This window comes from Typopeltis vanoorti, chromosome 10, assembly GCF_054136105.1.
Source record: "Typopeltis vanoorti isolate ZY-2024b chromosome 10, IOZ_Tvanoo_1.0, whole genome shotgun sequence".
NCBI classification, from domain to species: Eukaryota; Metazoa; Arthropoda; class Arachnida; order Uropygi; family Thelyphonidae; genus Typopeltis; species Typopeltis vanoorti.
Window position 1 is genome coordinate 38,010,138 of NC_143558.1, and position 16,788 is coordinate 38,026,925.

Consider the following 16,788-nt stretch of genomic DNA (forward strand, 5'->3'; position numbering starts at 1 on the left):
AAAAACGGAAAACTAAACTAGAGAATTGTGTACAAATTAATGATTCCATGTAAAAGAAATATTAGGTTAAATTTGTGTCCTATTAAGCTGTCTCAAATAACGTACGTTGACAGACAGGCCACGAATAACAGTGCAAAGATCGCGTCTGAAACGCCCGTATCGGTCGTAATGCTGGAGGCTACAGCATACGCGGAAAATAACGTAAGCACGCTTTCCTCGAAGACAGCACCTAACAGCAATAGGGAGAGTAGGGATCATCTTAAGGGCATTAAAACTAAGGGTCATGTGAAAAAAAGGATACAACAAAAAGAGGGCGCTAGAACATGGGATATAAGGCAATGCACACCATATTGCAAGGCTTTTTGTTCTGGATTTCATCTCGAGGATTCTTGACCGGTGGTAAGAGAAAGGACGAGCCAGGGTTCTATGATGTCGGACAGCAAGCTGTTTTCCTGATTATGCTGAACAAGATTCCATGCGGAGTCGTACGCAAATCATCAGCCTATGCAGAAATCATGCCAGCCGCTGGATGTCCCATCAGAAAGGAGCAGAGATAGCCCTCAGTCGCGGAAGAAAATAGTTAGAGTCCAGTTGCAGTAGAAAGGACGACGTAGCCAAAGGCCAGGCACTGAGATTGCCGATCGAAGGATGACCAGAACAACACGTGGTAGTTAATAGACCTTCGGAAAGAACTGGGAAATGTAGAGATCTTTGTTATATGTTACGGAAGTGATAGAAGATTGAAAGTTATGTATGATTAAGTAATGTGGACAATCCTTTAGAGAACTTGGATAAGATTTCGTATTTGAGACAGCAAAATTCTATTGGACAAGGAATTGTAGGAATGAATCTAATTGTATGTGACTGAAGTATAAAGTGTATTTTGTTTAGTAGATAACCTTAACTGAGAAAGCAACAAGTTGTACAGTATGTACTCTATGAATAGCATGCATGAGAGAATCTTAATTTAGTGTAATATTGTCATTGCTTTCTATTGTTCTGAGTGATTTACAATTTGATCTGTCTAGGTGAACTTGATTAATTTAGAATTGTGAGAATTATCTTAGCATGAGATTTAGAAGTTTTAGTAACTTAATTCAATTTAGTTGCAATTGTCATTTAGTTCCAATAGACATGTTTTATTACATATGCCCGAGTCATGCCTAAATTCGAGATATAAAATTACCACTTATAAAATTAGAACCATAGCGGGAGAAATTTTAGATATATATGTTTAAGTAATAGATCATTGGTCACGACTGCAAAGTATCGATATCTATTTAAGTGTGTGTGTTAGAGTGTATGCCAGTGAATCTAGGAATATTTCTCTGAACTTGGATAAAATTCCTATTATATGATACTGGCTGGGGCAGTATAAATATAAATTTGCCAGTATCTGAAAAGGAAATAACATAGGTGGAATCTAGTTAGGCTATACACAAGAAAAGATAATAGAGGTTAATGAAATATAAAAAATAAGAAATTAAAGAGAAACAACAGAAATATAACAATATAAAAAATAAATATAACAATATCCAAAAGAGCATGGAACCTGGTGTGTAGTTTCCATGCTCCTGTAAACTGTCTTACTATGGACAGACAGGTAGATCTATTCATAAACGCATTTCGGAACATCAAGACCATATCCATCTTATCAAACCGCAGAAATCTGGCCTTGCACAACATGGAGTTGAAAGCCAAAACCATAGGATCCATTGGGAAAAGACCAAACTTCTACACAGATCTTTATATAAAGATGAACGTTTATATAAAGAAAGTGCCGAAGCCCTACTTCACAGATCAAATCTAAACCTTGATGACGTTCTTGCTATTCCTAAAGTATGGGAAATTGTCATACAAAATTGTGTAAAATAATTTTTATATATGTTATCTTATTTTAATGTAATTTTTCCCCTTCCAGATATATTTCAATTTAATTCTATAACACACTACTGCATGCATATTGGAATTCACTGTGATTTCCTCTAACTGCATGTTATTCCTAGTATTGTTTGAATAAACTGTACTGACAATGTCCTAAGATACTTAAGATGAAATATTTACTTATTAAATTACTGTGGTTATTATGTGTGTTTGTTTAGTCACTATCTTATGGCATTCATCCTTCCTGCTATGAAGGGATTGCTAGCTTCCTCTCTAGTTATACTGGGGGGATCAAGGAAGATGGTTTCCTTTCATCAAATTTTTCAATCGATGCTGGTTTCACTAAGTGCTTTGTACTTTCATCTACACTCTTCCTCCTTTACATCAATGATCTTCTCTCTCTCTCTCACACTCACACACACACACACACACACACACACACACACCACATCCAATTGCTACCCAGAATTACTACAATCCTACTCTCTGCTCCGCTTTCTCACTTTTTAAACTTTGTAATGCACCTGTAATTAGGAATTCAAGATATTCTGTAAGCAATGCTTTAAACATTGATCTCCATGCCATTCTCAAGTGGGATAAAAATAATCTGGTGAACCTTAATCCCTCTAAAACTCAATCCTGTATTACTTCTAAGAAGAAAGACCATGCATCTCTCTCCCTAAATTTTGACAATATACAGAGTCCATCAAAAAAATGTATACACACTTTAATAGATGTCATCTATGGATTTTTTTCAAAGTTGGGTTGAATTATGGTAGCAATGTGATGTTGATGTTCTCTCAAAAGATGTTGTTACTCAAGAATACTAGCATCAACACGTGACGGTAGGAAAGTCAAACAAAATGGCTGAGGCAAGATTGTCGTTCGAGGAACACAAGACCATTTTAAAGTGATATTTCAAATTTCAGAACGTTGTTGAAGTTAAATGACAATGGAGGCATGAGTTTGCAACACAACTTCCAAACACACCCAACAAGTTTGAGATCCATCTTCCAACAAGACGATGAACCACCACCAAGACGTGAGAGATTACCTCGATGAGAGTTTTCAGGAACAATGTATAGGATGAAGAGGTGAAGTTGAGTTCTCCCTCACATTCTCCTGATTTAACATACTTGGACTTCTATCTATGGGGGGGGGGGGGGTTCCTAAAGGATGTAGTGAATCGTAGAAAACCAGCTATACTGGTAGCCCTTCGGAAAGAAATTGAAATGGTATGCGTGGCAATCCCACTGGACACTTTGGCCAATATTGCCTAAGCAGTAGTTCGCTGTAATAATAAGTGTCTGTACGCTAATGGTAACCACTTTGGTGTTATTGTAGAAGTCAAAAGAAACTTGTATTCGTCCCTTGATGTCTGTATAAATTTAGTATTACAATTTTTATACGGGTTTTTGTTTTTCTGAAGTGTGTAAACATTTTTTTGATGGACTCTGCATTTTAGGAGGCTAGGTGCTTACTGACACTTTAAGAAGTTCACATCCACTTTACCTTAGGACACTGTTCTCATATTTGGAATGGTGCATCTAAAAACTCCCTCAGAATGCTCAATTATATTCAGAAGAGAGTTCAATTAACTGGAGGTCCCTTCCTGAATCTCTCCAGTTGGTTTTCCACAGATGCTCTGTTTTTATTTGGCTCCCATCCATAAAAGGTTAATGTAAACCTATAGTACATCTATACCAGAGGCAGGTGAAGGACTTTTTTCCCCCCATTTTTTGTTAATTACACACACACACACACACACACACACAGGATTTTTATTCATTTTGTACCAAGTCTGGAAACTCTGTTCTAGAGACCAAACATGAAACTTTTTCGAGTTCCATAATAAGTGGACCACTGAAATTCAATTCCTACTTAGACAATCACAAATGTCCACACCCATGGCAGGATTTCGGACAGAATGATGGTTGTAGAGTAGATAAGCTAACTTGACCAACCTAGCTGGTAGCATGTCTTTTTATAGGTATTTCTATTGGCACTTCTCACCGAACTCCACTACCATCCCTCCATTTTTTTCTTCTAATAATATATAAAACAGGCAGTGCTGGTCAACACCCTTACACAACTACAAACTAATCAAATCAACTTCTCATCATACTCTTAACAGTTTTCTCCAATGGTTATAATCTTCAGGTCATTAAGAAAGACCTCAAAAAATTCCTTTCTTATTTATAGCACCTTGCTCACACATGGCACTATTGTGCCAGAGGTCCTGGGGCTGCGATCCCACCTTTACTTCAAAGTTGGAGTAATGAAGAAACATTAGGATTAACATATATATGTGGTTTATTATATTTTTTTCCTACAACCACCACCAACACCTATAGAATGGAGCATAAGCGTCAGGTGTTGTAGTTTCTGTTGTTAATTTATGTGCATACATAAGTACACTCTGTTCTGCCTGTGTGTTGATATAGCTTCCACAGATTGTGTCTTAATATTCTGTAAATGATTATATGTTCTAATCTACTAACTATAATAATTTTCATATTTTAGTCAGATATGCATATAATAAAACATTAACACATGGAAAATCACAAAGACACAGGTTTCAAACAATCTCAACATCATGAAGGAACATAGAACCCTAAAAAATTAATTAGATTATTAAACATATCAAGTAAATTTAAAATACATTCAAAATCTACCAAGAATCAAAATACTCACCAGACATGCAATGTTTAAGAAGAAGATCAACATTATGAGGACGACCAGCAATACAAGCCACATGTAGCGGACAACTGCCCTCATTATTAACATCATCAGGAGATATCCCTCTACAAATGAGACATCCATTAATTCTCAACAACTAGAACAATTTCAAGTCAGCTAGTTAGCAATTTAATCAAATTATAACGAGCAAAACAGTAGGTTACAACAATTCTCAAAACTTGTTAACAAGGTTACCAGTACACAAAAAGGTAACAATAGGTCTTAAAACTTAATTTCAACAAAGAGGTAAGGCACTTAATCTTGCTTGAATCATCCCAGAAACATGATAGAAAACTAATTTAAACATGTACTGTCCTATGACTGAATATATTCAGTATCTGAAATTAAAGTTAAGGATACAGGATTTAAAAATTCACTTGATAGAGAGAGTCATGTTCAACTCTATGATTTTTGTTATAATTAATTATTATTCTATAGGTAGCTCCCAGGAATCAGGGTGTCTTATCAAGGAAGCCCCCCCCCCCCTTGCTGGCCATGCAGTGACAAAATATGTATTATGCCTCCTTAAAAGGAAAGAAAAATCATTCAGTGAAGAACCACTTCAATGTCAGCTGGCAACCAATTCCATTCACTTACTGCACAGCATGAGAAGAACATGGACTGCACATACTTCTGACCACACCTCTAGCTGTCAGAGATTACCATGAGTTCTTTTACCCCTTACCCACTATGATAAGCAGAAAAATTTCATTTATTTACTTGTGCATTTCTATTATATACAGTAGTGAACAAATTAATCTGAACACTCATATTTTAAAGAGGAAAAAAAAAAAAATGGAATTTTGCAAGAAAATAAGTACAAAAATTAAACTTCAACTTTACCTAATAATTTATACGTGCTCCTCTATTCCTAAATAAGTTCATTAATTCCCTTAAGCATGGACTCTATCAATGTAGAACATATTTTTCTTATTTCTGCATCTCAAACCATACTTTATAATAGTTTGTATTGCATTATCATGTATAATTTAATTTTCCAAGGCCTGCAAATTTTTAATTGCACTATGACCGTTTAATTGCACCACTGAAGTAATTGGATGGTATGATTTTTGAGAAACTTTCACTTTTTTTTAAGTGCGGCATGGAGCAAGATCCTGTGGGAAGATGAATTCTTTGTCTTTCTGGATCTGTGGGACCACTCTTTTCTCCAATATTTTTATGTATTGGTCACTTTTCATCATACCACCAACAGGCACAGGTGATCCTACACCGTCATGTCAATGCCAGAACATCTTTTTAGCTAGGTGTTTAGCAGCTTGTTAAAAGGTAGACAGGAGAAGTCCTCTCAGCCACTGATTTCCAAGTATCAGGTACTCGCTCTCCTTGGACATAGAAATGGCTCTCATCTGAGAATATGACCTTCTTCCACTACTCAAGTCCAATCTTTATGCACTTTGGCCAACAAGAGTCTCTTTTTTCTGCATAACATTCATCAACAATTGTTTCTTTTTGGGTCTGTGGGCAGTCCTTCCTGCTTCCAACAATCTTCGATGGGCTGTCATGTCAGAAACATTAATTCCACTAGCTGCCAAGTCTTTAAGTATTCAGCAGACAATCTTGGATTCATTTTGCTTTTCCTAATAAATGTAAATGATTAGTTTCCTTTTTCACCCAAATTTTCCTTTTCTATCAGGAGAAAAAGGTATGTGTCTCTCTAAATCTCTTTAAAATCACATTAACAGTAACCCAACCAACACCAGCCTCGTTGGCAATTTGTCTTGGAGTCATGGCCATGTGATGATAAAGAGTACATATTTTTGAATGCTTTCTTGGAGATGTATCCATTTTATAGTTACACAAAATGAATAAAACATTACAAATATCAACTTGTTTACACTATTGAAAATGCACTACACTATTAATAAACATCGTAGAGACAGTTAAAACATGCAGCACCAACCAAAATACTGAACTAAAACCAAAACCGAAAATAGTAAACTGAAACCAAAGCCAAAATTATTGTGCACTGAAACAATAATCAAAAACTTGATGAAAATTCAGCTTGTTCAGATTAATTTGTTCGCTACTGTACCTTCTACTCCCTGTATTTTTTTAAACTTTGAAGAGTACAAAATTTGTAGAATAAACACAAATTAAGCACAAACACAATAAGTTCTATATGCAATGGCAATCGGAATCTTATACAAAGATTTTGAGTTATAACCAGTGAAACTTTGTCTTTTGTGTAATCCCACTGGATAGGTTAGTTGGGATTGGGCTTAGTGGTGCTAGGACAACTAAGATCATAGTACACCAATATATATCTCAGCAGTACACAAGGTAACAAATACATAAAACAACATAAGGTATAAAAATATGTATAAAAAACAAATGTATAAACATGTATAAAGGCAAGTGTAAAAAAATTATAAAAAAAAAACAAAAAAATAAAGGCATTAAAAGCTTATAATACATTATCTAAGATGAACAAATAAAACTAATATAGACAATATACACACATAATTCTGTATTAGATGATAAATATTAATGCTCTATAAAAATTTTAAAAAGAAATAACTTAATGAACCTGATAAAATCTGCCTGACTGCATATGATGCTCACATTATGAATATGACAAAAATGGTAATTACACTCATTGAAAAACCAAGAGCAGTCGATTAATATGTGATTAATGGCAAGTCCAGAACCACACAAATTACACATAAGCACGTTATCGCCCCTCAATAGGAAGGAGTATGCAAGATGGCCTACAACCTATGCAGAATCAAATGAGAATAATTTCCTCTTCACAGTCCTTGTGTAGACTAGACCACCATAATTTTATTTCAGTGTGGATTTGAGAGGGATTGTTGTTGGTCTCTATTCCATGATTGCCAAAGGGATAGGCATAGGGTGATAGCTTCAGAAATTAGCTGACCTCGCTGCAGTCGTGCTTCCCTTAATCTGTGGGTAGTTTGGTTTGGAATCCAACAGAAGTGCAGGTCCAAATTTTGCTAGTTTTCCTGCGAGATAACATGTGATATGAGAGAACCCTGGATGTTTCTGCAGCAGTAGACTTCTTACTGCTTATAAAGAGCTCTGTGAATCTATATATATAAAATGCACCTTGGGGCAATGGAATCTTATACAGTTTATGGCAAGTTCTATAGCATATGGTGCAGTAGTGAAGTTGTAACATTCTAGTGGGATATGAACAGACATTATGCTGTCTCGGAAGACAGTAGAAGATTCCACTAGAGAATCACAGGCTCTAGTGGAATCTTCCACTGTCTTCAGAGTATTGTGATTCTGACCATCTGTGTAGACAGGAACAAAATCAGAGTATTCCATTCTACATGCTTGAAAATGCTCCTGGTAGACACAACAGCAGTATTGGAATGCATGGATAGTCGGAAGAAGAAAAGATACATGATGGTACATACGAATGGCACAACAATAGTGTGGTAGTATCTGTGCAATATTGTCTAACATAATATCTAGACCTTCTAAGAGTGTTTTTGTTCTCACACCAAAGAATCGCATGGCAGTCTGATGAGTGCTGTACAGAAAGTTGATCAAGAGAAATTGTCTGGTAAGTATTTTATTTTGGTAGCAGATAGCTGTTGACATTGAAACTACAATAGTTATTTATAAGCTTTGAAGAAAGGATTACACATCAGTGAGATTCAAAATGCTCCAGTGCAATTAGTATGTGTCTGGACAGTTCATCGGAGGAAAATTAATCACAAGAAAATTCATCACGGATATGTGAGGAAAAAAAATTTCAATATAAGAAATATTTTTTAAAAAATTTAAGAGACATTTCCAAGAATTAAGGAATATTTTTAAAAAATTTAAGAAATATTTTATATATTATTTAATATTTCGATTATATTTAGCTTTTTGAAAAATTTTACTCGGTATAAAGCTATCATCATGGATAGCTGTTAAAAAAAGAAATATTTCCCATATAAGAAATATTTTAAAGAAATATTTTTAAAAAAAGTTTAACACATATTTAAAAAAAAAAATTAAGAAATAGCCAGCCTTGTTGACCGAGTGGATAGCATATCCAGTCTGCAGCCAAAAGGCTGTGGGTTCGAATCCCGCTGTGGACATGGATGGCTGTGATTGTCTGTGGAAATAAGAGTGGCAGTTGGTGTTAGATGGTGATTGAATGGTGAAGTAGTAGAGCAGGTGCCCTCCCTCAATGGGTACTTGGACTCCCTGGAGATGTCAAATAATAATAACAATAATAATATTTCAAGTATATTTAGCTTCCTGAAAATTTTTATTCCGTATAATGTTATTCACATTCTTTCTTACTGCAGACTCTGTATTATTAAATTACTTAATGAATTCACAACGTAAACTGGATATAATTCACAACGTAAAATGAATATAAATTAAAATAAATTTAATATATACTTCCTATATTTCGGCAACTTCACGTTGCCATCTTCATGGGAACTTAAGATTAAGACACTTGCACGTAGGCACTAAAACAGCAAAAGAGGTCGAAGAGAGAGAGAAGACTACTGTTTTTCCTAAAGTCCTGATGGTCCAACAGCAGTTGGGTGACATTTAAGCAAAGTAGCTTTCATTTCTTGTTTTGTGAAAACAGCCTGTTGTAGTCTTTATGACACTCAAAGAGAAAAGAATTCCTTTTTCAGTTTTACAATTTTGGGTAAGGAACTCCGTGAAATGAGAATGTTGCCAATGTTATAGCAAAAGTCCTCCCAAGAGTGTCAGAAAATACTGCTGGGTAGGCAACTGTGCATCTATTATGTTCAAGGATGGAAAGCAAGTGGTATATCTGCCCTTCATTTTCCAGATTTTATCCTACACTTTTTAAGTTGTTTGGCTCATGTTATATGTTAAGTTTATCCCAAATTGCTCTGCATATCTCGACCCTTTGACCACACTCATGAAAAAGGAAATAAGTGAGAAATTAAGGTGTAGAAGACATTTGTATATATTCAAAGCAAGCTTTCATAAATTCTCCTTCTGTGTTACTCATCCAAAATTGGGAGAAACATTTTACACCTCAGGTGATACACCTTACAATTTTATACTGCAGTCGATGAACAGAAGAGAGCTGACAGATTTTGAAAAATAGCTTTACTCAGCAGGAGGTTAAGTGGTCCTGAGCTTAACCACTCAGTGACTGAAAAGGGAGTCATGATTATTTTTCCAATGAGGAAACTGAAACATCTTTTATATAGTCAAGACACCGAGGTGAGGAGTGATCATAAGCCATTATCCTTTTTAAGCAACATGAAGGACAAAAATCAAAGAATAATTAGATGGGCCTTGGAAATATTAAAGCTAGTTATATCCCTCACATGTGGAAGAAAATGTGTTCCAATGAAAACAACAGTGCTTACAGAGTAAAATCTACTTCTGTTGGTAGTTTTTTCAGCCTGTGAAGAACAAAACTTCAGTGAGTGAAGTGAACAAGAAATTGCCTGTAAACACTAGAAGATTGTTTACGACTGGTTTGGAGATCCTCAAGAAGAAGAGTTTAGAGATAAGCCTAAAGTGATATCTCCAAGTGAAATGCTAACTTCAATACTATACCAATATCATTCTACTCCTTGAGCAGTACATGTAGGTTTCAGACAAACCTTGCAATATGCATTGCAAGTTCCTTTAGAGGAAGGACACAATTTCAGTCATCAGGAACACTTGAAGGAAAGTATGAGAAATTCACAAATTCACAATTTGAGGAAAGCCTCGAATATTATTTTGCTATGGTTGGCAATGTGTGCTTATGGGCAACTATTTTGACAGAAGAGAGGGTTACAAGAATATATTCAACGACCCGTGGAATTATCAGAGAGTATTCATTTCTTTCTGATGGTGTATGACCACCAGAAGATAATCATGAAGAAGGCCTCAAATATAGTTTTGTTATAAGGAATAAAAGCAGCTTGAATTTGGAGAAAATAAATTCCACCATGAAGCATGTCTACTGTTTGTTATATAATCCTGCATTTGTTCCTATCAATGAATGGAATGAAGGCTAAACATTTTATCTTAAGCAGAAAGTTGCAAGTTTCTTCTATACAGCATTCCTTGCAATAGTGTGTATATTATAGAGTACTGAAGACAAGAAGAAAACTAGTTAAGGATAGGAAATGAATGTATGTAATGAAAACTGAATTTAGAGAACTGTAAGGCAAACAGTTTATTGTGAATTGCCTCCATGTTGAACTTTCTGGAATAAGGTGACATCCCTTATTTGTGTCTTGTAATGAGAGCTGACTTGTAACTAGAGCCGTTGTATTAAAATACAATAGCTGTTTTATTCCAGAGAGAATTACAAAATGAATGTGTTTCCATTGTTTATTGGAATTTCATTTTTAATGCCTGAAATTAAATTTCAGGTGGATGAGTGTGAATCTGCAACTTTTCAATAGTATTAACATCTAAGGAATATGTTTAATCTAACAATGTATTCAACTTGTGGAGCCGGCATTGATAGGATCTCTGTCAATTACACTAAAATTAGATCATATTCCTTAGATGTTAATACTATTGAAAAGTTGGATTCATCATGATCGTTCCCTACATATTTATGGCCTAAGATATGGATAACCCAAATCTGGTTATCCATTACGTCCAATAACTGACTGCATAGAATCTCCTACATATTACTTGGCAAAATATATTTCAAGACATTTACAAAATTTTACTGGAAAAACTACCTCTTATATCAAAAATAGTTTCGACTTCAAAGAAAAATTAATGATATTCATCTAAAAGATGTCTAAAACGATGGTTTCCTTTAATGTAGTTTCACTGTTTACAGATGATATCATCAATTTATTCAAGCTTACTATCGATGTTGGTTATTTTACTTGGTGTAATAAATTATTTCAGCAGATTGGGGGCACTGCGATGGGTGCTTCTCTATCACTTGCTTTTTGGCTGATTATTTTATGGGGCATTTATAGGATCGGATTTCTAACACCATTTTTCCTCAACCTCAATTTGGCTACATTTTGTGGATGATATCTTTGTAATTTGGTCTCACTCTGAAACAGAACTGCTTCAATTTCTGGATAAAATTAATTCCTTATATACTTGCATCAAGTTCACTATTACATGTGAATCTAACAGCAGTCTCCCCTTTTTGGGTACACTGCAATAACATTATAACTCTGTTAGTAATATTGAATTTTTAGTTTACAGGAAGCCATCCTTTACAGGCAGATATATTCACATTTCTTTACGTCATCATCCTTCACAAAAAAAATATGTATTATCAAAAGCCTTGTATACCAAGCAAGTGTTAAATCTGGAATGAACACTTAAATTGTCTTTCAGTGTTTCATTCTGGATTTAACTGAGATGCAACATCTTCCTGAAAAAAAGAAAAAAAAAAAAGACTTGTAAATAGATAATAGTTGAATCTTTGTACATATAGAATTAATAGTCCTTTCATGTAAATTTTTTGTATAATTATGTATATGGTCCTTAAATAACGACAAGAAAATAAGGTATTGTAAAGGCGACTTTGTAACAAGAAGGTCAAAGTTTAGCGTAAAGAGCCGTAATCTGATTAATAATATGACCACGAGCGATTGCGATATGAACTGAAGGCACGTATAAACTAACCGTGTGAAGACGTAATGGGAAGAGAAGGTGCGATGTGCAAAATTTGGGTGGGGCATCTGCAAAATCAATGACATAATAGGGAAAAACAGACGCGGAGCCTATAAAAGTTTTAGCGATGCTAGTTCGAGGCTTCTTTTTGGGTTATTTTTCAACTCGTTCAAATTTTGGGTGTTGGCCGTCCCCTGCAGTTTTCCGTGAGTAGTTGCTTCGATGTGACGGGAAAGAGTAAGTGTAGTTCGGCAGTGACAAATGTGGCTAAGTAGCAGGCTTGTCCAAGTATAACATTTCATGCAACGAGACGAACAGTAAACGCTAAGGTATCGAGTAACTCCAAACGCACATTTTCGTCTCATGGGTACCTGAGCATAAAGTTAGAAGGAAGCACGTGTCCAAAGAATTATCGACTGGCCAAGACAAGGAACAAGGAATCTAAAGAAATGGAAGCGATCGGAAGAAAGTCTAAAGGAACAGAATGAGAAATATCGTCTAATTGAATTCATCAGGCTGGTAAAGTAGAGTTTATGACTTATTGTATAATATCTTGAAGCCAGGGTGAGCAATCGTGTGCAAAATTTGTAAATCGGACTTGTTAAAGCAGAATTCAGGACTTTAGCATTAGACGTGTAAATTTTCAAGCATTGTTAATTTTAGGTTGATGAATTGTATTGAAGTTAATTAAGGAGGAAGTGAGACTAAATCTACTTATTTGTATTAAGTAATTGGGATATGGGCAGGTTGAAAGTTTGTTATATATCATCTGATGAGAAATACCCATTGTGAACCTTATCTTGTGTGTTAGTTTAGCTTATTTAATTTTGAGGACCTTTCAACTAGTTTAAGTTTTGTTTAACATGTATCGTATTTAGTATGAATAAATTTCTTTGTCTTTTAACCCAAAATACATGTTTGATCATTTAAGTCAATGCACCACCTGCTTTAATTATAGAATCTGTATATGTAAGAAGCAGGGAGTTAAAATAGGAAATTGTTACGACTGCAGTTAAGAGTAAATTAGTAAGGACTTGAGTAATTCTGATAGTTTTTGGAAATCGTGATAATCTGTGAATCATATCTCTGACAAGAAATTCTTTCTTGTATAGGAACTAAGATGGCGCAGCTAAACAAATAAATTCTTAGTTCCGAAACGGATTTGATACCAGATTTTCAATCAGGGAGAAATTGGCTCTAGCTTGAAGCATTCTCTTTGTTTGAGAGTTTTGCACACGATTCTAATTCTAGGATAGGCTACAAAAAATCATAGAAAGAGCGCAGCAGATAAGAACTTGATTGGAGTTTTGAAGTAAGATAAAAATTTTGATATTTAGAAGGAAATTAAATAAGAAAGATAAGTGATTGGAGTATTACAATAGAAATTAATAGATAAAACAAGGACGTTACACAAGCATAATTTGTTGCTCAGAGTCTCTTGTATATAAAGAACTAGAATTAAATAAATAAATCAATAAATAAAACCTTACTCTTTTATATAGTGGATATGAGCCCTTGACAGAAAATATCTGATAATTATCATCCCTCATCCAGACTGCACTCTGATGTTAAAAGGATCAGCATACTCTATCTTAAAGGAACAGCTGAACAAATAGCAAGAACCCTTTGCAGATATAATTTGTATCAGTCTCCTTCAAAAAAGTTGTTTTTTTTTTTTAAATAGGTAGTTTAAAAGTAGCATTAAGGATGAAATTGCGTTGCATTCTATTTATTTTATCTGAATAACTCTTTAATGTATGGACTAGATATGATTTTATTATAATCTGTATCATTTCCATTTTTAGGTCTAGATTATGAAGAATTTTATTCATGATATTTGTGCTATACCTATTGCTATAAATATATTGCTAATAATTTGCAATTCTTGCTTAAGAGCTTGCTTATTACAGCAAATTGTTATAGATCTGTTTTGAGGGTGTTATTGACTTCAAGTTTTATGGTGCAGCATTAAGAGTTAGCAAGTATGTAGTGGCCAGTATGTGCAGATTTGCAGTAGACAGTGAAGGATAGACTGCCTAAGGGAAGACATGTGACAAATGTATCCAAGAAAAGTGAGTTTTGATTTTTAATTTCAAGTAAATTGCATGTATTCATGTTGTTTGTTCAAGTAGCTGAGGAAGATGTTTAAAGTTTGCAGCTTTTTTTACCTATAAAAAAAAAAAAAGTACAACCATGGGCTGTGCCTACTTTAGTAAGTAAAAAGTATTTTGCCACATGAAATAACCAGAATGCAGTACTTGTTGAAGGAGAGCTGTAATATTGGGCAGAAATTTGTTCTGTAAGAAAAGAATTGTGTCACTGATTGGGACATTTCTGAAATGGGCAGAAACTTCGAAATTGACTAAAAAAATTACTTTTGCCAAGCATTGTTTTTTATTATTAATAGAGTTTATGAACAATTCTGTGTTCTGTACATAAGAGGGAAGAATGACCTACCAACTCCCTGAGTACTGATTCTACTTTCTTGGCTAATTGATAATTAGGGATGTCTATATTACCTTCAAATTGCAGACTGAAGCAGAGTATTATGTTGACTTTAGGAACACCATAAATTCTAAGAGCATACAAATGTGATAATAGTTTTTTTAACAGTGTCTGATTGCCAAGAAATTACAGACTCCAAGTAATTAACAGTTTTCTTTTTAATTCTGTTAGCTGGATTATACAGTTCACAAGTTGATAAATGTTGCTCTCAGAGACAAATTGATTTATTTCATGAAGGTAGACTGTTCTGTTTAAGGTAACATTAGCATTACCTTCATTAGCCTTTGTTATAGTGAATATCCTTATTAGCTTTTAATAACTTGATGGTCACTAGTTCACTTTTGTGGGCTATATACTTCTTTCGCTATGCCTTTATCCCGTGTTAAATGGGGTCAGCATTCCCATCTTTAATCTTCGTCCTCCATGTTCTCTGATCCAGGGTGTCTTCCCGACTCCATCCTTTCTCCCTAAGATCCTCTGCCACCTTATCCCTCCACCTGAGCTTAGGCCTGCCTCTTTTCCTCCTCCTCTTCACCTCCATGCACTCCACTCATTTACCAACATACTCCTCACTCCTCCTCTCCACATGACCGAACCACCTCAGCCTGCTTTCTTGTACCTTCTTACCAATCGGTCCCACTTTAACCATCCCTCTGATGTAGTCAATCCTTATCCTATCCTTTGTCACACCACTCATCCATCTCAACATCTGCATCTCCGTCACCTCCATCTTCCTCTCCTGTGCCTTTGTTATAGGCCATGTCTCCACACCAAGAAGCATCGCCGGCCATACCACCATCTTATACAGCTTTCCTTTCATCTTATAACTCGCTTTCTTGTCACACAGGACCCCACTCATCTTCCTCCAGTTCATCCAGCTGCATGTTATTCGGTGCTGTATTTCCTCATCCAGGTTTCCATTCCTCTTGACAATTGACCCAAGGTACTTGAATTTCTTTCCTGAAGTTAACTTTACACCCTGGAGTCGTATGACCATATCCTTGGCACTCCCCGTTAACATATATTCAGTCTTCACCTGATTAATTCTTATGCCTCTCTCCTCCAATACCTTTCTCCACTCTTCCAGGGTCTTTTCATGCTTCTCTCGTGATGATTCACAAAGAACAATGTCGTCGGCAACATCATGCTCCATGGCACCTCCCTCTTAACATCCTTCACTAGTACATCCATGGCCAGGTCAAAGAGGTAGGGGCTCAGAGCTGATCCCTGATGGAGCCCAACAACAATAGGTGAACCCCTCTGTCATGCCGACACTAGGCCTGACCTGAGTTTTTGCTACCTCATACATCTCCTTCACCAACCTCACGTACTTCTCCGACACCCTTCTTCCTCACATACCTCCTGCCTGGCACACTCTGTCGTACTCCTTTTCCAGGTTTATAAACACCATATGCAGCTCCACCTACATCTCCCAATATTTCTCCATCAGTCGCCTTAGCACAAATATCGCATCCGTTGTCCCTCTTCCTGGCATAAATCCAAACTGCTCCTCGCCAATTTTCGTTTCCCGTCATATCCTTCCTTCAATTACTCTTTCCCATATCTTCAACGTGTGTGACATCAGCTTGATCCCTCTATAGTTACCACAATCCTGAACATCTCCTTTTCTTTAGCAGATTGAGAAGAGAATGCTTTTCCTCCATTCCTCTGGTATCTTTTCCTCTTGGGCTATTTTCTTCATCAGATCCCATAACACATCTGCGCCCTCGCAGCCCAGACTTCCCCACACTTCCCCGGGTATCTGGTCTGCCCCCACAGCCTTTCCATTTTTCGTTTTTCTCAGTACCCAAAGCACTTCCTCTCTGCTGATGTCCTGCACCAATCCCGCATTTGCCTCTCCATCCTCATTCTTTATTCTTTCCATCCATCTTCCTCTGATTTTGTCCTCCTCTTGTAGTACTGTGGGCTTTTTTAAATACCTCTATTAAGTAGCAAAACTTCACCATTATTTAGTGTGTAGCTAGACAGGTTGATCATATGATAGTTATTTGCAGATGACTAGTTGTTTCTCATTGCCCTGGTGTGTGGATGGCTGCTCCTAGATTTTTTCAGTGGGAAGAGATATCC

The 16,788-nt window shown here is 35.8% G+C and overlaps 1 protein-coding gene across 1 annotated transcript in view; it reads right to left on the minus strand.

The window, feature by feature from the left end:
- Positions 1-16,788, minus strand: part of LOC150102348 (poly [ADP-ribose] polymerase tankyrase-like) — a 1,002,656-nt gene that overhangs the window by 691,481 nt on the left and 294,387 nt on the right. Inside the window, 1 exon segment of the mRNA XM_090399561.1 lies at positions 4,579-4,688. Within this exon segment, the coding sequence (XP_090255687.1) occupies positions 4,579-4,688 (110 nt within the window).